Source organism: Dipodomys merriami, unplaced genomic scaffold (assembly GCF_024711535.1).
Source record: "Dipodomys merriami isolate MVZ:Mamm:240054 unplaced genomic scaffold, mDipMer1.0.p SCAF_12, whole genome shotgun sequence".
NCBI classification, from domain to species: domain Eukaryota; kingdom Metazoa; phylum Chordata; class Mammalia; order Rodentia; family Heteromyidae; genus Dipodomys; species Dipodomys merriami.
This window is the reverse complement of record NW_027202493.1, coordinates 21,554,214-21,581,983: the sequence shown is the minus strand read 5'-3', so window position 1 is coordinate 21,581,983 and position 27,770 is coordinate 21,554,214. Positions and strand designations below refer to the sequence as shown.

At 39.6% G+C, this 27,770-nt stretch overlaps 1 protein-coding gene across 1 annotated transcript; it reads left to right on the top strand.

The window, feature by feature from the left end:
* Positions 1-1,942: 1,942 nt before the first annotated feature.
* On the top strand, positions 1,943-21,896 carry Cyp4v2 (cytochrome P450 family 4 subfamily V member 2). Its single transcript, XM_070016346.1, has 11 exons — positions 1,943-2,262; positions 5,901-6,013; positions 7,861-7,946; positions 8,927-9,117; positions 9,498-9,567; positions 12,108-12,234; positions 14,333-14,515; positions 15,719-15,821; positions 18,646-18,780; positions 18,879-19,058; positions 20,503-21,896. The coding sequence occupies exons 1-11, from the start codon at positions 2,049-2,051 to the stop codon at positions 20,673-20,675; spliced, it is 1,575 nt and encodes a 524-aa protein (XP_069872447.1). The 5' UTR covers positions 1,943-2,048; the 3' UTR covers positions 20,676-21,896.
* Positions 21,897-27,770: the final 5,874 nt, after the last annotated feature.

Sequence of the window (27,770 nt, the reverse complement as noted above, 5' to 3'; positions counted from 1 at the left end):
ATCTCAGCCTCCTGAGCAGTAGGATTACAGGAATAAGCCATTGGTGCTGGGTTTTACATTCTTAATATATGTAATCTGTGCGACTATCTCTCACTTTACAATTTTTAATACAAAAGCATTAAATTATTTCTAACTACATAGCAAAGTTCCTTCAGAGAATTCAAAATATATATTCACACAAATGCATGAAGGTAAGTTATGAATACACCAATTGAATAGTCCTTTGTTTCACACAGTAACATGTTTATCTGATAATTATTATGATTTCTTATTTCATCAAATATTAAATACCTTGTATAAAGTGTTATGAGTATTGGTATTAACAACACAAAATTGTTGCTCTAAAATAATTTAGATTATAGGAGTATGCATTTTGCCTGAATGTACAATAGTTATTATTACAGACTGAAAATAATGTTTGTAAAATGGAGAGGGTAGCAGAATAAAGGACACTGAGTTTGGTCAGTGTATGCTACAGCAAATACTATCAGTATGTATCAATAATACATGTTAGTGAAAAGTTTAAAAAATTACCGTTATCAATTTGTTGCAAACAATGAAACAGTTTGAGTTGTATGCTCAAGAAAATAGAGGAAAACGCACATAATTTTTAAAAAGAACTTGAATCTGACAAATAATCATTTGCATTTATAGAATTAAACACTAAAATGACATTGATAACAATTGCTATGTTTAATAGCATAGTAGACACAAAAATATCAGTGAGCTGAAAAATGAGGACAATACAACGAGGTAGACCTCATTCTAATGGTATGATGAGCATCTCTGTAATCACATGACTCCTGACAAGTGGCATAGTGATATTATTGGTTAAAGGGCAATCTTCTCATAAAATTGGTAAACTGGATATTCATACTTTTAAAATGGATACCTTCCTGCCTTGCGCACATGTTTACACAAAGACATCGATTAAGTTCTTGGGTCCAAATATTGGTGATACAAGTCTTTAACCTCTAGAACTTAACATAGGGATTTAAATTTTTTTTTATTCTATGGTGAAAAAAGGTATTCTAAACAAGACAAAAAGTAGTTATCATAAAGGAAAGGTAATAAATCGGATCTCATTAAAGTTATCAAGCCCTGTATTCATCCAAAGATATCGTGAATAGAATGATAAGCAAGCTACAACTACTTGCACTGAGTATTTGCCGAAGGGTTTACAGTCTCACACCCACAGGCATTATACAATAATTGCTTGTTGTGGTCGCTGAAGATCTTGAGGTGAAAACTAGGACACTGCTCAGTCACCCAGCAAGCAGCCCAGGGCCAGCCACCTCCCTGCACCTGGAGCTTGCTCAGTAGGCGGAAGTTAGCGTTCCAAAGGCTGAATTCCCATCTTCATCCTTACAGGACTGCTACCACAGCCAGCATCCCTTCACTGCCGACCCCGCGCTCCCCTCAGTCCTAGCTCAGTCCACGCATTGAGAGGGTGCGGGGTGGGGATGGGTGGGTGGGAAGGAGTGGCCTCCGAGCTCGTGAAGGCCGGTGGTTTGCAGTTCGAATCTCCTCTCCATCCCAAACCACCCTAGGTGGGTCCTCCTTTGGTCCCCAAGGCCCCCCGCGGGCCCGAGACAGGCTCCCTTCTTTCGCTTTCGCGCATGACGCAGGCGCCTGCAGCTCCGAGTGACACCAACTCCCCAGCGTTCTCCGGTTGGAAACCGGGTCCCCCCACCCCCGCCGGATCCCCCCAACCACCCCTCAGCGCCCTGACGCTTGCTCCGAGTCCCAAGAGCACTGTCGTGGGGGGGGGGGGGCGGCGGCGGGACTGCGCCCACCCCCAACCCTGGCCCCAGGAAGAAAGAGGAAACGAGCCTGGGGCCTGGTTTTTCCAGGGTCCCCGCCCCAGTCCCGAAACCCCTCCCTCTTACCCCCCCCCCCCGCCCCTTCAGTGCGCTTGAACTTGGGAGTTGAAGCTCCAGGGCCAGAGCCAGAGCCCTGCCCCAGCGCGCCCCGCCCAGCCCCGGGAGGACTCCCCATCTGCAACCCCTCTCCCCGCCAGTCCTAGTCCAGACAGGGAGGCTGCCGAGATGACTGGGCACTGGCTGGGCTTCCTCGGGTCGAAGCTGCTGCTCTGGGGAGCAGCCAGCGCCCTCTCCCTGGCCGGCGCCACCGTCCTGCTCCACCTTCTGCAGATGGTGGCGAGCTACGCGCGGAAATGGCAGCGGATGAAGCTTATACCAACCGTGGGCCGCGCCTTGCCCTTGGTGGGACACGCTCTGATGTTTAAACCCAGCGGGAAAGGTAACAGATCTGAGGGAGCGGAAGGCAGCGCACCCCGACACTTGACCGTCCGGGACCAGAACCCCCTCCCAAGTGTCACACCCCGGGTGCCACATTCTGAGCCTGGACTCCCCAGTTTAGCTTTTCCTAGACCTGGAATCTCAGTACTTGAGGATCTCAATACTTGAGATTGCAGGATGCAATGACGACAGAATCTGTCATCTGCTAGAAACTGGCAACCCCAGTCTATGGGCTCCCCTTGGGTACTCTCCAAACGTGCTCGGGGCCCTCCTCTCCATCAGTGATCTCTTTCTTTAGATCTCACACAGAATGCAGCAAATGCCGGTCCTGCTTTTGCTTTTGCTTTTCCCATTTGGCGCTACTCAGATCTTAAAAGCGTGTCATTTTTACCAGTCTTGGTTTGCAAAGCCATGAGAACAGAGGCCCCTCTTGCCTTCAAACCTAGCGCATGCTCTGTTGTCTCCCACTCTGGAAAACAGACGAAGGCTTCTCCCACACGGCCAGGCAGACCTCAGGTGGCTTGGCTGCTAACTTTCTGTATGTGTAAAATCATTGAGGCATCCTCAACGAATGTACAGGTGGCTCTTTTTACACTTGCATCTGGGAGAGATAAAATTCTCAACTTTTTCAGCTTTTTGGACAGCTATTTGCACATGCACAGACCATCATTGTGGGTTTTGATACATTGTATCATTGTCACTTAAGTTTTCTGTCATAGTATTTCTTATGTCTATGGTTAGGAAGAAGTACACACAGAATCTCTAATAATAGTGATATATGTGTATATATTTTACTTTTTGAATATAGTTTTATGAATAGAGTTTCCATCCATAGCTGTTAGAGACACTGGACTCTTGTCAATATACCTGAGTATTTATGATTGCAAACATGTGTACGTTATTATTTTATTGGGCAAGATGGCCTATGAAATGGTCCTCTGTGTTCTTATATGTTTTTTTTCAAGAAAATTCCTTTTAAAATAAACGTAAATACTTTAAAGACCTTGTTTTTAATCATAGTCTATAGGTCTTTAATGAGCAGTATGAAATAAAGATTTTAAATCCAAACCGGTCACAGTCTCCAGTCACAGAGCACTTTCTTAGGTCCCTCAAGGAATTTTTCTATTTTTTTCCAGATATGGTTTCCAGCTATACTGTGTTTTGATTTTTTAGGATTTAAACCTACAGAATTACAGAATTAGGATGTTTTCTTTGGGAATTATAGCTCACACCTGCGAATCTCTTTTCCCATCCACGCCTTTACAATGGGAAAGTCTTGTCACACAATTCTTTCCGGGATTCCACAAATTAAACCATTTAGTTAATAAGGAGGATCAGTATTAAGGTAAGCTGTGAGCTCATTGGACTGTTCAAGGTAATTCTCCTTGTTGTGACTTACCAAGTGATGACCGCAGAGTCCTCTTCCACAACTTGATTTTTTGTTTCAGCAATGCAAATTGGATTTTGATAGCAAGAAAATTGCTGCTCGATTTCCAGCTTTATAGCTGAGTTACCTGAGTAGATATTTAAAACTCTCATAAGTTTAAGGCTATTTTTCTCACTTGTAAACGTAACTCTTGCCAGCCACTGATGGCTCATGCCTGTAATTCTAACTACTCAGGAGGCTGAGATCTGAGGAACATAATTAAAAGCCAGCCCAGACAGGAAACTCTGTGAGGCTCTTACCTCCAACTAACCACCAAAAAGCCAGAAATGGAGCTTGCCTCAAGTGGTTCTAGTCTTGAATTGCAAAGCTCAGGATGGTGCCCAGGCCCTGACTTTATGCCCTAGCACTCCCACAAAAAAAAAAAAAAAAAAAAAAGAAAAGAAAAGAAAGAGAAGGTAATTCTATTTCAAAAGCTTTTTTTTAAAGAATCATATTAATTCACACAAAGTTTCTAGATCACTGTGTAGAACTTGACAAGAATAAGCCCTGTAATGCCAATGAAGCATTCACTGAGGTCCTTCTTTATGCCGAGTATTGAGCTCAACTAAGTTGAGGATAGCAGAAATTTGTAAGATATTATCCCTCTTCCTCCTCCTCCTCCTCCTCTTCTTTTTTGTTGGGTGTGGGGCCTGAACTCTGGGCCTGGGTGCTGTCCCTCAGCTCTTCAGCTTAAGGCTAGTGCTCTACAGCTTGAACTACAGCACCACTTCCAGCTTTTTCTGCTTATGTGGTACTGAGGAATGGAACCCAAGGCCTCATGCATGCAAGGCAAGAACTCTACCACTAAGCCATCTTCCCAGCTCTATATTGTCCCTCCTCTAAGCAATGCTACTTCAGTACAAAAGGCTAAACCTTTCATTCAGTGGGTAATGTCTGGATTCTGACATTAGTCATGGGACCTTGAGTATTTTGCACGGGACTTCCAGTTGATCTTTGAACTTGCACTCTGATTCCCCAAACTTTTGGATTAATACTTCCCTTCCCCAGCTACTCCCAGCTGTTGGCCCCGATAGCTTTAAACAACATTTAGACTGCTCTGACCTTTGTCAGACTGACCAAGGCAGACCACATGAAGTAGGATGTGTTGATATCCTGCTAATATTTTATCCAGGTGCTTTCACAATAATTTTGTCAATTTTTTTTATCTAAGAGACCTTTCGAAGCAGTGATACTATGTTCTAGAGTTTTGGTACAATGCCAAGTTCCACTGTATACTAACTTGGTGGCACAGGTAATGCATTTTGCTTATTTGCTTTTTCTGGTACTGTTGATTGAGTTCAGGGCCTCATGTGTACAGTTGCTGGGAAAGCTCTCTACCATTCAGCCATACTTACTTTATTTTCAATATTTTTGCTTTTTTGCTTACTTTATTTTTCAGATAGGATTTCACATGCTTTTCCTCCCAGGTACTAACCTCAGTCTATGATCCTCCTACTTGTACCTTCTATGTACCTGGGATTACAAGCATGTACCACCATCCCAGACTTGGGCAATCATTTTTTTGAGTGCAGATTTTGGCACATCAGAACCTAAGAATAATTATTCTATATAGCTGACATCATTTTTTTACATGTATATCTGTGGTAATACATATTTTGAAATAGTTTTTTAGAAGTACAGAATAATTTAAAAAAAGTAGTGCAAGGAGTTTAAATCGATCCTCACTGGAGCTTGCTTTAATGGTGTTATAATTCCCGTAGTTACTATATTTATAGAAATATTGCTTTTAATGTATTTACAATGTACTGTGTGATTTTTTAAAATTTCCTTTGTATGTTCTTCCCCCATGGCATAACCCCTGTTTTCACTTGATTCCGGTGCCCTGCATCTGGGATATACATTTTTCTAATTTGGGGAGGGGAAGAGGAAATAACAAAATGCTGAAATAAGGATACAGGTTGACCCATTGTAACAATGAGCTATACAAGGCGATCTTTACAACTTTGGTGGTGGGGGGGGGCAGGGAAGGAGGAGTCTGGAAGATGGGGAGGGAAGGGATGGTAGGGGAAAAACAAAGGAGGAGGTAACAATGCTTAATAGGAAATGTACTCATTACCTCACTCATGGAACTGTAACCCCTCTGTACAGTATCTTTACAATTAAAAACATATACAAAAAAGAAATAATGAATATTTACACAGCACTATGTAAAATGTCTAGATTGAATTAAAAATACAATACTTCTTTTTTAGCTTTTTTCCAGCAGATTATGGAGTACACAGAGGAATACCGAAATAAGCCACTGCTTAAACTCTGGATTGGCCCAGTGCCCCTGGTGGCCCTGTATGAAGCAAACAATGTGGAGGTAGGTATGTGATTAACAGCATAGGTGTTTTGCTAGGTATTAAATTCATCTGAACAAGTGTAATTTCATTTTGACTCAAACTAAAGAGAGTTCATTAAGCATTTTAGGCTGTGTTGTTAGCATCGGATGTTCTCAGGAAGTAGTTCAAATACCCCTCCGTATGTCTTTGTATATTTTTCCTCAGGTCTCAATATATTTGTCCTATGGTTTGTAGGAACAATAAATAGATTGTTCCACAAAGTTAGTTACTGTTTGTGATCTGTCATACACAGCTCTAAGATTCCAAAGTGCATGACTCAAAAAATGTGTTTCCCTCAAGGTGCTTAGGGTGTTATTTTCTGCCAGTGATACATTTATTATTTCATATTTACAAGCTATTCATTATTAATCTTGACTGATAATTCCCTTGGTCTACAGAAAATTTGGATCTCTGCACTCATTACTGTGCTACTGAGGAAATTATCTTGTAATATGTAGAGAAAAGGACATGGCCAGGTAGCAAAAGTGGAATCAACAGAGCTTCTCTTCCTAAAATTAAAAACAGACTTTCTCAGGAACTAGTGCTGGGACATAGCTTTCTTAGTTATTGTGGTAGAAAGGCTGGAATTTCCCTTGTACCACACTCCAGAGTCTAGTCCAGAGAAGATCGTGAGAGAACCAGGCATGGAATTTTGGCTGCCAGGCCTAGCAAAAGAATGTGTGGTGTATTGTAGGTAGAGATCTGTCCAAGGTACAGAGGACTGGAGTGAGAAGCCTGAGAGCATTCACGCTCAATCCTAGATGTTCATTCCTTCTTCTTTATCTTGACTCTAGGAAATCTAGCCCTAATCATGATTTCCAGTGTTAACTATATGCTCAAATATGTCACATATATGCCTTAATGCCTTAACCTGTGTGTGTGTGTGTGTGTGTGTGTGTGTGTGTGTGTGTGTGTGTGTGTGTGTTGTTAGTAAGGCTTGAACCCAGGACCTGGGCACTGTCTCTTAGCTTTTTCACTCAAGACGTGTTCTAACACTTGAGCCACAGCTCTACTCAAGATAAGAATCTTCAGACTTTTCTGGCCAGGCTAAGATCCTCAGGTCTCAGTCGCCTGAGTCTCTAGGATTATAGGCATAAGTCACCCATGCCTGCCTATATTACTTTGGTTTTTATCTTGAACCTCCCACTTGTTTTCAGATCATTGCAACTCAAATGCCTCAAAGTCAGTTTAACTAAGGACAAACCCATAATTTGCATTGCTGTAGTCATGGCAACCTGACACTTTCCTTTCTTCCCTCCACCCTTGCTGATGTTCACCACATGACTCCTAGTTCAGGCAAGAATCACAGAGTCATCTTTTATTTTTAAATTTAATTTAATTGTAAAGATGCTGTACAGAGGGGCTGGGAAGGTGGCTCAGTGGTAGAGCGCTTGCCTTGCATGCCTGAGGCCCTGGGTTCGATTCCTCAGCACCACATAAGCAAAAAGAAAAAAAGCCAGAAGTGGTGCTGTGGCTCAAGTGGTAGAGCGCTAGCCTTGAGCTGAAAAGCTGAGGGACAGTGCCCAAGCCCAGAATTCAGATCCCACGACCGGACCCCCCCCCAAAAAAAAGATGCTGTACAGAGGGGTTACATTTACATGAGTAAGATATGTTTCTCATTGGACATTATTTTACACATTTCCATTTAGTTCCTGAGGGACTTGCTCAAAATTCTGGTGGGAGTTCTTTAAGGCACAGGAATGGAAATGAACTAGAGAAAGTAAAATCTGTGAAATATTTACCTTAAGGAGTTATGTCCTAAGTAGGTACTATATTGAAGTTTCTTTCATGCCTGTTTCTCTCAAATATTTTATTTTCTATTCCTAAGGTGATTTTAAGCAGTTCAAAGCAAATTGACAAGTCCTTTATGTACAAGTTTCTAGAGCCATGGCTTGGCCTTGGGCTTCTTACAAGGTAAGTCTGTGTATATTATAAAGCTCTCTTGTTGATAGACTTACTTTTACAGTATGTTGTTGTTCCTGCAATTGAAAGAAGATAATTTTTCTGTAGCAAAACTATTTTTAAGGAGTACTAACAACTGGGTGCCCGGTGGCTCACGCCTGTAATCCTAGCTACTCAGGAGGCTGAGATCTGAAGATTGAGGTTCAAAGCCAGCCCGGGCAAGAAAGTCTGTGAGACTGGAAGTGGTGCAGTGGCTCAAGTGGTGAGCACAGGTCCAGAGTTCAAGCCCACAACAGATGGGAAAAAATAAAAAAGAAAAAAAAAAGAAGGACTAAGAAGGCTGGAAAGAAAGATCCTGTTAACATTGTGCCTTTGACAAGTAAAATTCCAGGGTAGATGGTAATCGCTAGCTTTTGTATTAGTGATGAGTATCGCCAGCATTTCAATAGGAAATCCTGATGTTCAAGTGCAGTAGAGCAACGGAGTTAGAGCAGAGAAATCTTGAAAGGCCAGTGGCAATGAACCCCCCAGAAAATACGTGGTGGCTAGTTACCTTCACTTTCCACCTTGACCTGTCATGAAGAAATAGAACTCCGGCCTATTTGTGGAGGGAGGGCTCAGCAAGCAAAGACAGTAAATGCCAAAGGACTGGAAAATTCCAACAGTGGAAATTAGGCAGAGTCATGGAGCATGGTAGTTATCTGAGGATTAAGGTATCCATGGAAGAAGAAAAAAAATCTTATTTGTAGAAACTCAGAACATAGACATGAGGAAAAAGAATCCTAAAGATTTATATTTTCCCAATGCTATTTTAACTATTTGTATTATACATCAGTGTCCGAGAGATTGGTATCTTGTAACTGTATATGAATATTGTACATATCTATATATCTGTCTTTGTTTTTCTCATCAAAGCCTTTGGTCACACTCATGGGCTTTTTATTTGGGATATTACTCCTTTTTAATTTGTAACCATTTTATTGTACTTTTAGTACTGGAAACAAGTGGCGCTCCAGGAGAAAAATGTTGACACCCACTTTCCATTTTGCAATCCTGGAAGATTTTTTCGATGTCATGAACGAACATGCAAATATATTGGTTACAAAGCTTGAGAAGCACGTTGATCAAGAAGCATTTAATTGCGTTTTCTCCATCACTCTTTGTGCCTTAGACATAATCTGTGGTAAGTCTGATTGGTTTCTGTCTCGAGTAGTGGTGTAGAGATAAAATGGCTCAAACAGAAAATAACCATTCATTAGAAAATCAATGGAAAGAGCTTTTCAGAAAGGACCCCAGATTCCTCATGGCAATGTTACTGATAAATGAGCTACCCTAGAGGCAGCAGGCACTTTTAGAGGACCTTAGACAGCTTGTTGGCAAAGTGAAGAGAAGGACTGTCAGGAGCAGGAAGTAGGAGAAACAGAAGCCACAAACAGGAGAAAGGAGAAGAGCATTTGGAAAATGTGGGAGAGCGAACAGTGTTCATGTCTCTTTAGTGTCTACTGTTGAAAAATAAACCTGAGTAGATAATTTAAACACCTACTTCTCACCTGTATCTTACAGAAACAGCGATGGGGAAGAATATTGGTGCGCAAAGCAATGGTGATTCTGAGTATGTCCGTGCAGTTAATAGGTAAATTGAATTCCTTTAATTATTAAATTAGGAGTTAGCCTTTTCAAATATTGTTAATTGCTTGTGTCTGTGTTGTCTATTTTTTTATTGTAAGTAAAAATATCTAATCCTAGCACTCAGGAGACTGAGGCAGGAGGATTGAGGGTTCAAGGCCACCCTGTGCTATACAAGCCAGCCTGAGCTATACAGCAAGATCCTATCTCAAAAGCAACACAACACAGCACAACAAAGCAAACAAAGCTAAACCAAAACAGCAACATGAGATAGTAAATTAAAATTTAACCTCAAGACTTAACTGTATGCTTCATTTATTTCTTTTCAGGTTTGATTTTTTTTTTTTTATTTAAGCAGTTGTACAAAGAGGTTCCAATTCAACATATCACTTGATGAGTTCAATGCATCTTGGTCAATAATACCACTTTTTAAATTTTTTTTTATTGTGAAAATACTGTATGGAGGGGTTACAATTACAATGGCAAGATAATGAGTACATTTCTTATCAAGCATTGTAGCTTCCTCCTTTGTTTCCCCTTCCCATCCCTTCCCATCCTCCCCCCCCCCACCGAAGTTGTAAAGTTCGTTTTCGACATAAGGACTTGTACATCTCATTGTTGCAGTGGGTCCACCTGTATCCCTATTTAAATGATTTGTTTTTCCTCGTCCCCTCCACAAGTTATACCAACATGAAATACAGTGAAAGCAGGGGTTATACTGTGGGGGAGGGACATACAAAGCAACAAAGAAATAATCTTATAAATGTGTTAGAAACAATCGCATGAAAGAAAAAAAAAACATTTGAATACATATCTTAGGGTTCATTTCCCTAACATCACCTTATCTGACCTTTTCCGCTTGACTCAGATATATACTAGTTATTGCAAATAAGGGAAACCATGGGGCCTATGTTTCTTTGGGCCTGGATTACTTCACTTAATGTAATTTTTTCCAAGCCTTTCCATTTCCTAACAAATGGGCAATGTCATTCTTTCTGATGGAGGCATAGAATTCCATTGTGTATATATACCACATTTTCTTCATCCATTCATCTACTGAGGGGCATCTGGGTTGGTTCCATATCTTAGCTATAGTAAATAATGCTGCAATAAACATAATTGTGCTGGTAGCTTTAGTGTGGTCTTGTTTGTAAACATTTGGGTAAATGCCCAAAAGTGGGATTGCTGGGTCATAGGGGAGCTCTATGTGGAGTCTTTTGAGGAACCTCCATACTATTTTCCAAAGTGGTTGAACAAGTTTACATTCCCACCAACAATGCAGTAAGGTTCCCTTCTGTCCACATCCCCTCCAGCATCTGTTGTTATTAGAGTTCTTGATTTTAGCCATTCTAACTGGGGTGAGGTGAATACCACCACTTTTATGCTCTCTCCTAACCATGAATTTAATAATAGAGGAAAGGTTATATCACTCATGGCGAATTGAGATTGTACATCAATTTAAAGTGACTGTTTTCCAAGATATTGACATTCCATTGTGATACTAGATAGAAAAATAAATAAATTCTGCAGTATGATAGTTACTAGCATGTAAAACATATTTATAGGGAAAAAGCTATTATGAAGCTATACTAAAGTGTTAGCCTTTCTTTACTATAGCATTTTGCTTTCCTTTTTATTTATTTTCCTTTTCTATGTTTTCAGCCATGAGTAAATATTATTTTTTGTATCTGAACCAATCGATGTTTACTTTAAAATTTCTTGTTTAGTTTTTATTTAGCTATGAGGATGCAATGTGTTTTAAGTCCACTGCACGTTTTACATCATTTTAACAGATATTAATTGTACATGTATAATTGGCCAACCACTGTACAAGGTACTAATTTTATAGTGTTACTCAAAACAGAATGAATAGTGGAAATGAGCATCAAATCAACCAATATGAACTTATGAAATCTTGGCTTAGGAAGAAAAGACCAAGTTGAGTTTGATGGGAAACAAGGATGTGTTGTATGGATGGAGAGGTCAAGGAGAGCCTCTGGGAAGGATCGGTGCTAAAGGAGATGAAATACAAGTCCTTCTGATCTGTCTCTGGAAATGAGAGTGATGTACTCAGGGCAACCATGTGACACATCATTATTTAATGTGCACTTGCAACACAGCTGGTTGCTTTTTCTGCACTGTAAAAGAAGGCAGAATTTGTCTCTGCACTTTTGATATAAAACTGCAGGCAGCCTTGGGAAGTTGAAAACATTCTATAGAAACACAAGCACTGATCACAGGCCATCTATCGGTGGATAGCATTTTATAGTGGGTCTCCATGCTTGTAAAGAGGAATGAGTGTAGATATATAGATAGATAGATAGATAGATAGATAGATAGATAGATAGATAGATAGATAGATAGATACAGTTTCATTGGTTATGCTATAGCTTAATCTTTAGCACTAAGCATGGAGACCTTAGTAGCCTTGAACATTGGTCATATCATTCTTAGGGGTTACTTTCATGTAAACCAGGTAGGATCATGTAAGTGTTCAAGAAATATATGTTCCTGATGTGAAAGATGGTATATTTATCCTATTTATAGGATGAGTGATATGATCCATCGAAGAATAAAGATGCCCTGGTTTTGGCTTGATCTTTTGTACCTTACGTTTAAAGAAGGATGGGAACATAAAAGAGGACTTAAGATCCTACATACTTTTACCAACAATGTAAGTCACTGATGTTTTCTTGTTGTGGTAAAATATACTTACTGTGAATTTCACAGTGATACCAATTTTTGTATAAGTTTGTGACATTAAAGGCATTTACAATATTGTGCCAGAACTATTTTGTAAGAGTATGATTTTTATATATTGTCAATGTAGCTAGTGAATGCCAATACAGGGAGTCTCATAAGAATAAAAGTAGAATGGAATAAGAGTGGGAAAAGTGGTTGGCATGATTGCATTCAAATGATATATTCAAGTAGAATTGACCAAGTACTTTCTGAATGCCAAAAACATTGGAAGCAGAATAGGGAATGAGATTAGTATGTTCCCATCCCTGATAGAGGCTAGTTTCTATAAACAAGTAATTGTAATACAGATTATAAACACTTGCCAATAAGATGCTGGGTAGAAGGGTCAGGAGTCCCAGACCTGTGGATCTGAGTTCTTTGGGGATTAAAGAGTTTGCAAAAACATTTATTAAAGTAATACATATCTTAATTTGCAAAAAAAAATAGCCAACTACTACTGTTTTATTTCAAACTGAAAAATAACCAGGAGATAGGGATAGTATATCAATTTTTGTGTCAATGGTATGCTTAAGAACCTTGGCTTTGTGGCTCATGCCTATAATCCCAGCTACTAGAGGTAGACAGGAGTGTAGAGATCACAAGCATTGTGGTTTATTTATATATGTATTTCTTGCAATGCAGGTGGCAGAGGTAGAGGGATTGGGCCTAAGGCCAGTGCAAAAACCTGAAACGGAATTTGAAAAAGAATCTGGGGCTCAAGCTGTAAAGTGGTTAGCCAGCAAGCAAAGAGCCATGAGTTTAATCCCTAGAATCCCTCCCCCCTCCCAAAAAAAAACAAGAAAGAAAAAAGAAATCAAGAAAAAGAGATAAAGTTATGTTTTTTTAAAAAGCAAGATACACAGAGGTACAAAGTTATCATTTAAAGTGCTAAGAAACATTTTTCTTTCTTTGCTATAAACTTTGGTTACGATGTATTGGGATTGTTTTCATATGGTAAGAAAGTCCCTGCCACCAACAGATCAAATGACAAAAAATATCAGTTAATGGCAAATGAATGTGATATTGGCTTGAACTTGCCACCATCTAATAACTTGAAGAAAGAGCACACAGGTTGCATTTTACAGTTACATTTCTCCTTACATTTCATACTTTGGTATCTTAATATTAATATTAAAATCCAGGCAGGATGGGACAAGGTTACTGGAGAAAGATACTGAATCGTAAATGTGATGGAATGTTAACTGGTAGATGGAAATGAGAAAAATACAGTAAGGTAGTGAGGGCAGCCATGCTCCAAGAAGGTTTTGATCGGGTACCAGTGGAAAGATGGGAGGATGAGCCATGCGGGTATCCCAGGACAGCACATCTAGGGTGCATTGGCTCATCCATTTGCTGTTTCTTTTCTAACACAACAGGTAATTAAAAGTTATCTATAATGAGTAAAGTTATCTATAATGAGTCTATTACATAATAATTGCTTTATCTCTGCCACCTACACTTTTTCTCATTAGAGCATTCAAATCTCTAGGGTATGATTTTGTAGAGTATGATTATATTCCCCGTGATAGAAAGATTACAAATTTGGCACTGTGTTTTTCTGACATTAATTTTTTATATAGAGTATGTGTGTGTGCTGTTCCTGGGACTTGAACTTAGGGCCTGGGCGCTGCCCCTCAGTATTTTTTTTCTCAAGGCTAGTGCTCTACCACTTGAGCCACAGCTCCTCTTCCGCCTTTTTTGGGGGATGTTTAATTGGAGATAAAAGTCTCATAGACTTTCCTGCCTGAGCTGGCTTTGAATCACCATCCTCAAATCACAGCCTTCTGAGTATCTAGGATTACAGGTGTGAGCCACCGGTGCCCAGCTATTTTCATAGTTTCGCTGAATAATTCTCAAAATCTTAACAGAAATTTTTACTGGATTTTTACAAGAACTCAGGTTATGAGACTTGAAAGGGTAGGAAAGGTTTAGGAAAAAGTAACTTGAAGAAAACTTGCATGCCTTCATAGGAAAATGTAACCTTCACCTAGTCCAGACAAACTCAAGTGATGGTCATTTAAATTGTTCAGGTCATTGCTGAACGGGTTAATGAAATGAAGACAGCAGAAGAATGTAGTTCTGGAAGCGACTCTGTCCCTTCCAAAACCAAGCGCAAGGCTTTTCTGGACTTACTTTTAAGTGTGACTGATGAAAATGGGAACAAGCTAAGTCATGAAGATATTCGAGAAGAAGTTGACACCTTCATGTTTGAGGTACTCTGTATTTTCCGGGTACTTTCTGATTCCACAACTCAGGGTGTAGCTCAATAAAATACTTGCCAAGCTTGCTGACCTCCATGGTCAATCCCCAGCATTGCAAACCAAGAAAGACATTTTAGATTATCATAAATTATAATACTCAAGCACCTGATTAAATATTAGAAGAACTTCCTTCTTTAGAAGATGATTTTCACAAGATGGCTGACTCAGCAGCCGACATTCTAAAGGTCAAGTTCCTTCTTTTTCTTTGCTAGGCTGTCTGTCCAGTGGGGAAGTCATTTGATATTTTTTACTTCCTCAAGTATGAATAGTAGTAATTCAGATTTCCGAGAGTTTCTGTGAAGATTCATTTCTGGGACATACTTAGTATTTGGCTAACACTCAACAAGTATTAACTAAGTTGTTTATCAGTCTCTTGGTGTGGAGAATACTGCTAGGAACCACATATAAATTCTACATCAACAGTCAAAGCTACATTACAATTACAGAAAGAAGAGAACTACAGATCTGTCAGGTTGACTCCTCAAAGTCAAATCATTCAGCCTCTTAAAAAGGTTTAGATCACCAAGATGTGTTGATCTGCCCACCTCATTAGTAAAGATCAGCTATTTCCTGCAATGTGTGGCACTGTAAAGCACTGAACGCGAAATCTTTTTCTTTCTTTCTTTGTGCCAGTCCTAGGGCTTGAACTCAGGGCCTGGGTTCTGTCTCTCAAGGCTAGCACTCTACCACTTGAGCCATAGTTCCTCTTCTGGCTTTTCTTTCCCTCCTGTCCCCTCCTCTTCCTTCCTCCCTCCCTCCCTCCGTCCCTTCCTCCCTCCCTCCTTCCCTCCCTTCCTTCCTTCCTTCCTTCCTTCCTTCCTTTTTTGGTGTTTAATTGGAAATAAGAATTTTTCCTGCCTAGGCTGGCTGGCTTTGAAGCTCAGTCCCCAGATCTCAGCCTCCTGAGTAATTAGGATTACAGGCCATGAGTATTCAGCTTGAAAATGCCATCTCTAAGCAGGAGCTTCTGATTAGTAAGGGATTGTGTTGTTTGTTTTACACGGAGGTGACATGTGCCATGGGAATATTTCATGTTTTGCAGTCACACTATAGCTGTCAAATGTAGGGAGAATTCAAACGATGTAAATAGCCACTTCTAATCTTCTCAATAGAACTCTATTTTTAAGCTTGTTTTTTTTCCCCTTATATTTGTAGGGCCATGATACCACTGCAGCTGCAATAAATTGGACCTTATACCTTTTGGGTTATTATCCAGAAGTCCAGAAAAAAGTGGATAATGAACTGGATGAAATTTTTGGTATGTTTAGACTATTTGCTAGTTTTGCTAGTTTGTAGATCCTAAGCCCTTCCAAGCAGTCATAAGCACAAAGGGGCCATGTAAGACCCCTTTCCCCTCTGCAAGCCCTTCAATAATCCCTAGCAGGCATTCATCAGTCTTTTGGTAAGTGATTGTCTTGATCTAGATCATCCAAGGCACAAATCAAAGATTGCCTTCACCATCTAACCAGTTAATATGTAAAACAGGCACATGCATATAAAGAGTTCTGGGCTTTACCTTTGAGTAGGTTGAAAAAAGGTGCAATTTGGAAGGTCAAAGAAGCAGGTAAAGCTATTTCTAAAGGCAAAGGAAAGCTCTTTCATATGCAACTGCCACTGACCACAAATTAAAGAGCAGCTGTGTGAGTTGATGAAAGGTAGATTTCTATTCCAAAGCAATCTGGAGGTACAGACCTAGGCTAATGCTAGTAGACATGTCCCAAGGTCTCAGATATGCTCTTCTCCATCTCCCAACTCTACCATCTCATCTCGTTGTTTCTTGTTCTAGGCATCAGACTCATCTTCAGAGCATGAAGAAAGGGGATATAGGGTATATTGGATTCCTGCAGAAATTGTAACAAACTCTTCAAATAGTGAGGGTTAACACAACAGAAACGTACTTTCTTGATAGTTTTGGATACCAGAAGTCCAAATCAACATGTTGTCAAGAATGTGCTCCTTTAAAAAAAGAATCCATTGCTTGCTTGCTTCTTAAATTTCTGGTGACTGCCAGGATACTATGGCCTATGGGTACATCATTGCTTAAACCTCTGCCTCAGTCTTCACATTACTCTGTGTGTGTGTGTGTGTGTGTGTGTGTGAGAGAGAGAGAGAGAGAGAGAGAGAGAGAGAGAGAGAGAGAGAGAGAGAGAGAGAGAGAGAGAGAGAGAGAGAGAGAGAGAGAGAGCAAGAGAGCAAGAGAGAGAGAGAGAGAGAGAGAGAGAGAGAGAGAGAGAGAGAGAGAGAGAGAGAGAGAGAGAGAGAGAGAGAGGAGAGAGGGAGGGAGGAGAGAGATACTGGAGATTGCATTCAGAGTCCTACTGAATCATTCAGGAGAGTTTTCCAAGCTTACAACTTTTCCTAATATGAGTTTTTCCAAATAAGACAATATTTACAGATCCCAGGAATCAGAACCTGTTATCTTGGGGGCTCTTACAGGAGGAATCTCACCGCTTTTATCCTTTATAAAACCATATGTTGGGGCTGGGAAGGTGGCTCAGTAGTGGAGTGCTTGCCTTGCATGCCTGAGGCCCTGGGTTCGATTCCTCAGCACCACATAAGCAAAAAGAAAAAAGCCGGAAGTGGCACAGTGGCTCAAGTGGTAGAGCGCTAGCCTTGAGCTGAAGAGCTGAGGGACAGTGCCCAGGCCCAGAGTTCAGGCCCCACGACTGGACTCCTCCCCCCTCCCCCCCAAAAAGGTGTCACATGATTCCCCACAGTCAGAGCATGAGAAAACAACGAGTTGAATTATCCAACCATCATTGTGGTCTGATTCAATTTCATAGAGAAAAGAAGTCGGAGCCAGGAACTGCTGGCTCATGCCAGCAATCTTAGCTACTTGGGAAGCTGACACTGGGAAGATCCATGGTTCAAGGCCAGCCCAGGCAGAAAAGTCTATTAGAACCCTTCTTAATCCATAGTTGGTAGTGGTGGCACATGCTGGCTTTCCATCCTAAATTACCTGGGAGGGTAAAATTGGGAGGATCATGGTTCCAGGTCACAGTTCCAGCCTAGGGAGGGGGTATAAGGGGGGCAGGCTCCCTCTAAGAAGATGGAGCTCAACAAAGCAGTGCACAGCAAGAAGCCTACAACCGTTGGGTTGTGGTCCAGGTACAGACCCTGACAGGAGGACAATGATTCTATCTGAAAAATAAGCCAGTGAGAAGTAGAGTGGTAAGCATGAATATCTGCTTACCAAGCTTGAGATCCTGAGTTCAAATCCCATTACTGCCCTACCTCAACACACTTTCTCATGTTCTCTCCAATTGCAATGGCTACACGATTTGCTAGTTTTCCCAATGCTCTTTAATCTTGCATAATTAGTAACACCATTTTTCTTACTACAATCACTGCTGTGTTCATGTTTTCACTTACTGAGCACTTTGATAATTAGGTCCCAAAATTTTGGCTACTGAGTTGCAAGTATTGATCTCTTTTGTTGGTTTTATAATGAAAATGAATGGCACATAACATAAAGACAAACATTTGAATGTATATGTTTCAGTGACGTTTAGTACATTTACAGTGTTGTGCAACTCTTATCTTTAATTCCCAGTGTTTTGAGCACTCCAAAATAAACCCTTTACCTTGTGTTTCTCTCCTCTCTATACCTTTGAATAACCACAAGTTTGCTTTCTGTCTAGAAAGGGTAGCGTACAATATGTGTATACTTATATCTTTGATTATGCATAATAGTTGACATTCTGATGTAGTTTTTAATTCTTTTTTTTTTGCCAGTCCTGGAGCTCAAATGGGTTTGGGCACTGTCCCTGATCTCTTTTTAGCTCAAGGCTAGCACTCTACCATTTGAGCCACAGCACCACTTCCGATTTTCTGCATGGTTTATTGGAGATGAGTCTCACAGATGTTCCTGCTTGGGCTAGCTTTGAACCATGATCCTCAGATCCTGAGTAGCTAGGATTAAAGGCGTTAGCTATGAGTGCCCTGCTGACTCTTGCCTTTTGTGCTAGGGCTAGCTTCACATCTTGATCCTCAGGATCTCAGCCTCCTGCATAGCTAGGATTATGGACATGATACTGCCTACAGCCAGCTCATTTTCTCTTCCTATTCTGACCTTAAACCAGGGAAGTCTGATCGCCTTGCTACATTAGAAGACTTGAAGAAGCTTAAGTATCTCGAATGTGTCATTAAGGAGACTCTTCGTCTTTTTCCTTCTGTCCCTTTTTTTGCCCGGAGAATTACTGAGGACTGTGAAGTGGGTAAGTGTTCTATAATTTACAGTAGTCATGAGAGTGGATCCAATATCCCATGTCTGTCTTGCACCTGTTTTATGACCTGTCCCCTCACTTCTTGACAGCGGGTTACAAGGTGTGGAAAGGCACGGAAGCAGTTATCATTCCCTATGCTTTGCATAGAGATCCAAAGCACTTCCCAGACCCTGAAGAATTCCAGCCAGAGCGATTCTTTCCTGAGAATTCCCAAGGACGTCACCCATACTGCTATGTGCCCTTTTCTGCTGGACCTCGGAACTGTATAGGTTTGTATCCACATGACTATGCTTCACCTTCCAATCCCATGTGAGGGTAGGTTTCCAACAAGGCTTTCTTTGAGCTGTGGTTTTACATTTCTCATGTGTGAAAGTCTTAAACATTGGGGCCCATCCACTTTACAGTATATTTTTAAAATATTACTGTCAGAGCATAGTGCTTTGCTATGGCTGATCTAACAAAATACTGTAGACAGGGCAGTTTAAACAACAGAACTTTACATTTCTTTACAGTCAGTGTCAATAGATTTTGTTATTTATTTACTTATTTATTGGGGGGGTCTCTCAAGTTTATAGTCTTCACTTGGTCTTTGCTCTTTGTGTACCTGTGTTTAGTCAACTCTATCAGTATGTATTTGTCCCCACTTTATTTGACTTTAAGTTTAACCATTTAATGTTTATGTTCTGTATTTCTAACTATTGTCATAGAATAAAATACTCTGGTTCAGGTTTTCCACTTAGGAATTTTGGATGTGGACACAAGTCAGCCCATAAGAGAACATATAATCAATACTATAATAGTATTTTAAAATGTTGTAGGTATGAGACTAAAGAAGAATTATTGTAGTAGCAATTACATCAGTCAGGCATAACTTTATTTTTCTGCTTATTTTTAAGAGTTGCAACCATATAATGCCTAAACAAAGAATGCTTGCCATGTGGCTACTTAAAGTACCTCAGGACATGAGTGTACTTCACCATGTAGTACAAGCACTCACAGTAATTCTAGTATTTTATATTTTCTGTAAATGCTGACATTAGCCAATTGAGGCTAGATCTAGGTGTGTGAATCTGAAGTACATTGGTGAATTTATAGTAAATTAAAGAGCGAATGAAAAGCAACTTAACATAGTTATTTTCAGGCTTGAATGAGACTAAAATCCATCTGGGTGATAGCCATCCACAGGTATCTTCAGGGACTGGTTTTTAGCATGGTCCTCCCATGGATACCAAGATGTTCAAATTCCTTCTACAAAATGTTGTAGTATTTATATATAACTTAATCTGTATTCCTGTGTGCTCTAGGTTGGTCTCTAGATTACTTACAATAGCTAATAAAAATGCAAATGCTATGCAAATAGTTGCTATACCACACTGTAGGGAAAATGACAGCAAAGCCTGCATGCGTTCAACACAGATGAATCTTTTACCCAACTACTTTTGATTGGAGGAGTCGGCAGACAGAAAACTGATGGATGTGCAGGGTCCACCCTATTGGTAAAATAGAGATTCCTTGGCCCACCGTAGTTAATCAAACACACTGAGTGAAAGCAGAAAAGGGTATGTAAAAATCTTCCTTTTAAAAACAGCCAAAGTGGTTCTGACTCTTTTACGACCCATGTGAAGTTATAAAACTGCTCCTTCTTGTAAGAGTGCTTCTTTCTCACATATGCTTATCTGTCATTGAAGTAATGGTTCTTATATTAATTTGAAGGTCAAAAGTTTGCTATGATGGAAGAAAAGACCATTCTTTCCTGTGTCCTGAGACACTTTTGGGTGGAATCGAACCAGAAAAGAGAAGAACTTGGCCTATCAGGAGATTTGATTCTTCGGCCAACGAACGGCATCTGGATCAAGCTGAAGAGGAGAAACACAGATAAATCTTAAAATGATGTTCCCAGGCTGTGCCAAGATAAAGTCATTCTGTAAGGGATACCTGATGGGAAATGTGTAGATCATGAATCTAGTACCCTGAATTTCCTGACCCCATTACTTTGTTGTTCTACTGAGCTTGGAATCTACTTTATCAAAGAGAAGGCTTTTGTACTTTTCTAAAAAAAAAATATTGTTGTAGATGTTATGTTACCCGTGCTGTTGAAGTACAGTGAACTATTGAGGTACAGTCAATACCCAAATAAACATTTATCAAGTTTCTCAAAAGAGAAACTCATAGGACAATTCCATTTAATTTGGTTGACTCAAAGGATGTAATTTAATTGCTGGTCCCAGGGCTTGAACTGGGACCAGCGCACAAAAAAGGTGGCCTGGGCACTGTCCCTGAGCTTTGTTTTGCTGGAGTCTTGTGCTTTAGCTCCCTTTATTGGCTTTTTGGTGATTAATTGGAGATAAGCATCTCACAGGCTTTCCTGCCTGTGGCTTCAGACCACAATCTTCAGACCTAAGCCTCCTGAGTTGCTAGGAATGTAGAGGTGAGTAGTTTGACTTAAGAGGCCTAGGTTTAAAAATTTTTATCAGTGGCAACAGTTATGGTAATCATCATTATGGGACTTTTCAGATTTTACTACCTAGAGCAGATCATTTGCATGCTGACTTTCCTTTGTTTAATATGCCCTTGTAGTCTTCTTTTTATTATGACCTGCATTGAACAAGTTCCTTCGGGCAGTGTCCAGTTAGAGTAGAACTTTTCTTCTTTTACTCTCATATTAGGAATAGCAAAGTGTGATCTACAAGAAAAGAAATTTCTACTCGAAGTCCTGCTAGAAGCTGGGACAGATCTAGAAATCAAGGTCTGTACTCTAGATCTCTCTACTCCTTTCTGATGCATTTTCTATAATACACTATGGCCTTACAGATCTCAACTATGATTTAGTTGTGTTATTATAACTCAAGATTTCTGCCTGTTGTTTAGGCATATTTCTTTTGGAATTCTCCCACCTTCAAAAGAAAAAAAGAAGCATGATCTATGCTTAGTAAGCCAATAATAATCTACTTTTGTTTAGGGCTAGACCTCTACTTAATTCAGTGTCGCAGAACCTATCTATCAAACTATTACATATGTCCTGAATTTAAAATTTGTATTTAATACCTCTATTTCTTACTGATTTTAAAACTTATTTTAATAAATAAATTTCACGAGATTGCTTTCAATTTTGTAATTTTGTATCTGCATTAGCAGATAGAATAGACTGCTCTTCAGTGGATAGCAAAGGAATAAGTTATCAAACCACAGCCATCTGGCAAACACTATAGCCTGGTGCTTTAGGGGTGTGTGAGCAGCTGTATCTGCTTGTCTAACGATCTATAGAACTCCAATGAGTAAGTCCAATCCCTAAACAGATGCAGAAATAATCCAAGAACACATATGGGACGGATTCCTACAAATAGTTTACCTCTATATCTAGCAAATGAAAATATATAAAAATTCTCATCCCCACATGATTTTTGTATATTACAGAAATTAGTGGGCTTTTTAAATTGTTGTTTATTGTTTTGCTAGTCCTGGGGCTTAAACTTGGGCTGGACACTGTCCCTAAGCTTCTTTTGCTTAAGGCAAGTGCTCTATGGCTTGAGGCACAGCACCATTTCTGGCTTTTTTTTGAGTAGTTAATTGGAGATAAAGAGTCCCATGAAGACTTTTTTTTTTTTTTGGCCAGGGCTAGCTTTAAACTGTGATCCTCAAATCTCAGCCTCCTGAGTAGCCAGGATTATGGGCATAAGCCACCAGTGCCTACCTAGAAATTAGTATTTCTTAATTTATGCCCTCATATTTATGCTTGCTAGTTTATTTTTAGTAAGCCTACATTAAGTATTAAATTAAATTGAAAATAAAACATTGTTCAATGTGTCTTTTAATCCAAGATCTTCATCTAGTCCTAAAATATTTTGATGCTCATATTTTAATGGCTATAATTCACTAAAACTATATCAGAATTGGAACTGAGAAGTTATGATATGTCCTGTAGGGTCAAAATGCAGTGATTTTGTTTTTTAAAAAGAAAATGATCACATGATCTGTTTGTGTTTCCACTGCTTATTTTACTCCCTCTTCAAAGAACAATCGCAAGAAAAATGAATTTTATATTTTAAATGATTTATTTTATTCTAAAATTTTATTTCTGTTTGAAATAAAGGAATCATTAAAAGTAATTCACTGGGCACGGATTCAAAATTGGTGATAAAACGTTTGAGATAATGTCATCACACTAGAGGAGAAGTGGAAATATCAGAGCTTCTTGCTCAGGAAATGAAATCTCCCAGGGCTACGTGGGTCTCATGGTTAGAAATCTGTTCATTGTTATTGCACTGGTAAGGCATTCACTGTCCTTTCAAATAACTGAGACAGGTCAATTTCTGTACCAACTCACCTATCTTAACAATTAAAGGTACTTGTCATAAAAGACCAGTTTTTATTTGAGAATATTTCTAGAAGGGTTAAAAAATCCTTCTATCCATCACCTAATGAGATACCCAATAGGTATGATTAATTATAGTTTGCCATATATATATACATATATCTGTATATATATATATATATATATATATATATATATATATATAGTTTTAGAATTATCTCTGTTAGTTTTTAGCAACTACTGGAGAGAAACAATTTGAAAGGATGAAAACAACACGGTTCACAGTTTTAGAGAAGATCTAGTCCCAGGTTGGATAGACCCATTGGGTGTGAGGACAGACAGAATATCATCCCAGCCAAGAAGGAGAGAAAAAGAAAGGAAAAGGGAGAGGGAGAGGAGAGAGAGAGTGACAGAAAGAGAGAAGAGACAGAAAATATTGTTAGGAAAATAGAGGAGAAAGGAAGGAAACAGGCCCAGACTCCATCTTCACTTCTGGAGGCTTTTCACTTGGGCCCAAGATGGAATGTTTACAACCAGGCTTAGCTAGATTGCCCTGCTGGAGTCAGGCTCTCTGCCTTTAACTTTGGTGGGTTACCTTTTATCTGCATGCACATGGGAAAACAAGGTACACTCAATCCTTCCTCCATCTTTTAATACATAGAACAGGCCCAGAGGCAAGTCTTCATATATATCTGTTTTAGTGGGCTTCTGCCTCTTTCTCTTTATTGAATCCAGATGCCCAGTCTAAGGAATGGCATCACCTATGTTCCTTAGTTAATTGTCTGAAAATTTCTTAACAAGCACTAATCTACTTATTTACTAATTTGCAAATCCACTAGATGACTCTTAATTCAATCACTTCAACAATCACAGCACAGTTCACTCCTTGTCAATTTAACATGCAAACATATCTTATTACACTGTTCTTAATCTCCAAATAAACATAGTGACAAGTTCACGATTTCACCTAATATAACTTAACTATCCTGCATACAACCCAAGTTGCAATAATTCCTTTCCCAAGGTGTCAGCTTTTTCAGTTTTGCTCATAATCCCAAGCCCAAAGTCTTCTTTGAGTCTCAAGGCAGTTTCTTAGCTGCAAGCCTCTGTAAAATCAAAAGAAATCTACTTGATTTCAATATTCTCAGCAAACAATGCTAACAAGTAAACATACCCATTGCAAAAAAGAATGGAAAGTACAGAAGAGACAAAAGGAAGCCCAAAGCCCAACAAGAAAACATTAAACCCATAGTTCCACAGCAGCAGTTTATGTACATTTAATAGGACGTAAGCTCCAAAGAGCTTGAGAACTACTAGCTATAGCTTGCTATTTGCAGCCCACACAGACCTTCTCTTGGGTTGGTTCCATTTTTTGCTTACAGCTGTCCTTGGCAGACATTTCTGGAATCTCAGACTTACTGGAGCCACATTGCAGCTTTGCCCTGATAGCTTCATGCATCATACTTTCAAGAACTGACTACAGAGATTCCAACACTCTCATATATTGCTTCTCCTACCAGGCTTTCTTTTGAAATTATACTGGAAGCCTCCATGATGTTGTAACTCTTATATTTAAAAACTCTTATATACAAAACCAACATCATGTATAACTGCAGTGGTCTGTCAGTGCCCGGGCAGAGGGGCACCATAAAATGAGTCCTGGCAAAACAATTTCCTAGGCAGCCTGTGACCTGAAGTTCTCTCCCCAAGGAAAAGTCTTTCAAATACATTTGTTTTATGTCCTTGAGTCAGTGATGGGTGAGGTCTGCTCAGTTTCTTAGTTGCTCTCAAGACGCCTCTCTTACTAAAGCAATACAAAATACTTGGTTTATTTTTAAAGATGCCAGTCTCTTCAACAACCAGGCCTTCTTCCACCCAACATTACCTAAATTTTCTGACCAAGCCCAAAGTCTTAGTTCTCTGCTTGTTCCTTCCCATTTTTAATGTGAACCTGACTAAAAGTAATTGCATTGATGCCACAAGCTAAATGCTACATTGTCTTGAAACTTTCTCTGCAAGATTAGTTGATCCAGTATCTTTGAATTCCATTGATAAAATGTAGATAAGTTCTTTGCCAGAATATGACATATGTGGACACTAGTTCAATACAACATATAATCCTAATATAATATAAAATATAATTCTAATTAGAAACCCCATATTTCTATCAGCATTATATTCTGAGCTCCCAACAAAAGTACCCTGTGAGCAATTCTAGACTTTTCTCTTATACTTGGTACCTCTCTGACTTCTTAACTAACATCAGGAAGCTCTGCTTTTCAAAACCTCTATAAAGAGGTTAGGTCTAGCCTAAGTAATATCCCATGTTGACTAGTTCAAATGCAAATGAGCAGAAATCTTCAGCATGTCTATGGAATTGCTTTAATCATATAACATAATCATGGGCAGACATGCTATCTCATTGTATTCTCAGTCCCCAACATTGACATGGGAAGTGTGGAAGAACATTTTTTTTTTTTTTTAGAATTCCGCTTACCACTCCCACTTTTCAGTTTCATTCATCTAGCTCTCTCAAATTCACAATGGAATGTTTGCTTTCTTTTGAGTTGCTGGAACGCATTATTTCTTTCCTTGTAAGAAACCTTCAAACACAACACAAAAGTATCATTTAAGGAGATTTCAATCCCTAAGCTCACCTTTTAGGTAAACAACCCCTGAGAACTTCTGCATAGCTATGAAGAAAGGGTGCCCTTGTTTGTCCCATTCATCTTTTCTCTTACTGAGTTGGGTTGCCAGCCTGATAACTCCAAAATTCATACTCTTTTACAGCACTCAGATCCAAGTGCTTTCTTTCTTTGTTCGCAGTTGAGCCAGTTAATACTCTAAAATTTAAAAGCAGCACAGCAGGTATATTTAAATAGGTAACTTCACGTTAGCCCAGAATATTTATTGTCATCCAGCATTCCAGTAATATAAAGTTTATGAATCAACACTCTCCAAATATAAATTTGCTAGTTAGAATGATGTTCTGTAATTCCAAAGAAGACCAACTGCAGGAGATCTATGGCCTCCAAATATTTCTGTAAAAACACAGGAAGGGACTGAATTATTTTGTGTATCTAATAGGTAAATCAAGGGCTGAAGGTTAGGAGCTGTAAGAAGGTGTATTTCAGTGCATTGTCAAACCAAGCAGCTGTAACAGAACAGCAAGCAAACAAAAACCAGATGAAATTTAAGCTTTAGCATTAGAAACCTGGGCAGGGTGCCAGTGGCTCATGCCTTTAATCCTAGCTACTCTGGAGGCTGAGATCTGAGGCTGAGATCAAAGCCAGCAGAGTCAGGAAAAGTCTCTTATCTCTGATAAACCACTTAGAAAACCGGAAGTGCACTGTGGCTCAAGTGATAGTGCACTAGCCTTGAGCTGAAGAGCTCAGGGAGAGTGCCCAGGGCCAGAGTTAAAGCCCCATGACTGAAAAAAAAATAAAAATTAGAAACCTTAGAGTGAATTGTGTGGCCCTAAGGCAAATTACCCACTTCTCCATGAGTTAAACTTTTGAATGTGTTTCCACATCTTTTTTGTTGTACAAATTACAAATGAACAATTTTCTGAATATATAATGTACAACATGTCTCGCCACACAAATACATACAAATGATAACACCATCAAATTCTTTAATATATCCATTATCTCTCATAATTTACATGTGTGTTAAGACGATAGATCTTCTCTTCAGAAATTAGCAATTTAAAAGGTGTTTTTTTTCAAGTTTTTATTACAAATCAACAGGGGTTTATCTCACAAAACATTGTTTTGCAGGATGAAGTGATTGTACGTATTAGAACCATGATAATGCAGCATATTTAGAAAGATGGCTGGCTTTATATATAAGTCCATAAGTTATAATACACTGTCACATACAGGCTTTCCTTACACAGCACAAACACTTGTCAGGAATGTAAACACAGAATGTAAAAAATGCCAATTCACAGGTGACATATTATGTATGAGATGCTATGTGACCTGTTTCCTTTTACCAGCTGGCAGGCTGCCAGAACATGGCAGAAAAACACAATATTGTTTGGAGCAAGCTCTTCCATTTGGAACAAGCCCTTCCAGTTGAAATAAAATACTACAAATACAAAATATGTTCAGGAGGTCTCTTGCTGAAGGACAAGGCGTGACAGGTACCAGGATCACCTGATACTTGGGTTCATGGGGATTGGGTCTGTTACTGAGTCCACAGAGGCCATCCTGGCACTGGCATTGCTTGATGCCGACCAGCAGCTGGGATTGGAAGTAACAGACAAGCCAGGCTTGTCTGGTCTAAAGTGGCTGATCTGATGCTAAGGTTTCCTGAGTTGGGCTTGATGTTGGGATCTGCAGTAATGTTGGACAGTCACATCCCTCTCCTTCCTCCAGGCAGAAGATATCTCTGTGCTGCATTGCCTAGGTTCCACAGCAGAGTATCATGGTGAATGTGAGACTGTCTTTCTATACTCTTTAATGTGTGTGTTTTTTCTTCTTTCAGGCACTGTTACCTCTCACTTGGGTTCTTTTGTTCTTTGTGGAATGTCTTGGTGCAGGGAAAGTTGTTCAAGTTGATGTTTCTGCAAAGGAGCGAGTGCCTGGAATTCTTATTCTTCCATCGCTTCTATCATTCCCTGAAATGGTTAATATATTGGATATCTGAACACAGATGTACATGG

Coding starts and splice junctions, on each gene's coding strand:
- Cyp4v2 (XM_070016346.1), top strand. CDS start 2,049: ATGACTGGGCACTGGCTGGGCTTCCTCGGGTCGAAGCTGCTGCTCTGG. Junction 6,014..7,860: donor ATGAAGCAAACAATGTGGAG/GTAGGTATGTGA, acceptor TCTATTCCTAAG/GTGATTTTAAGCAGTTCAAA. Junction 19,059..20,502: donor TGGACCTCGGAACTGTATAG/GTTTGTATCCAC, acceptor ATTAATTTGAAG/GTCAAAAGTTTGCTATGATG.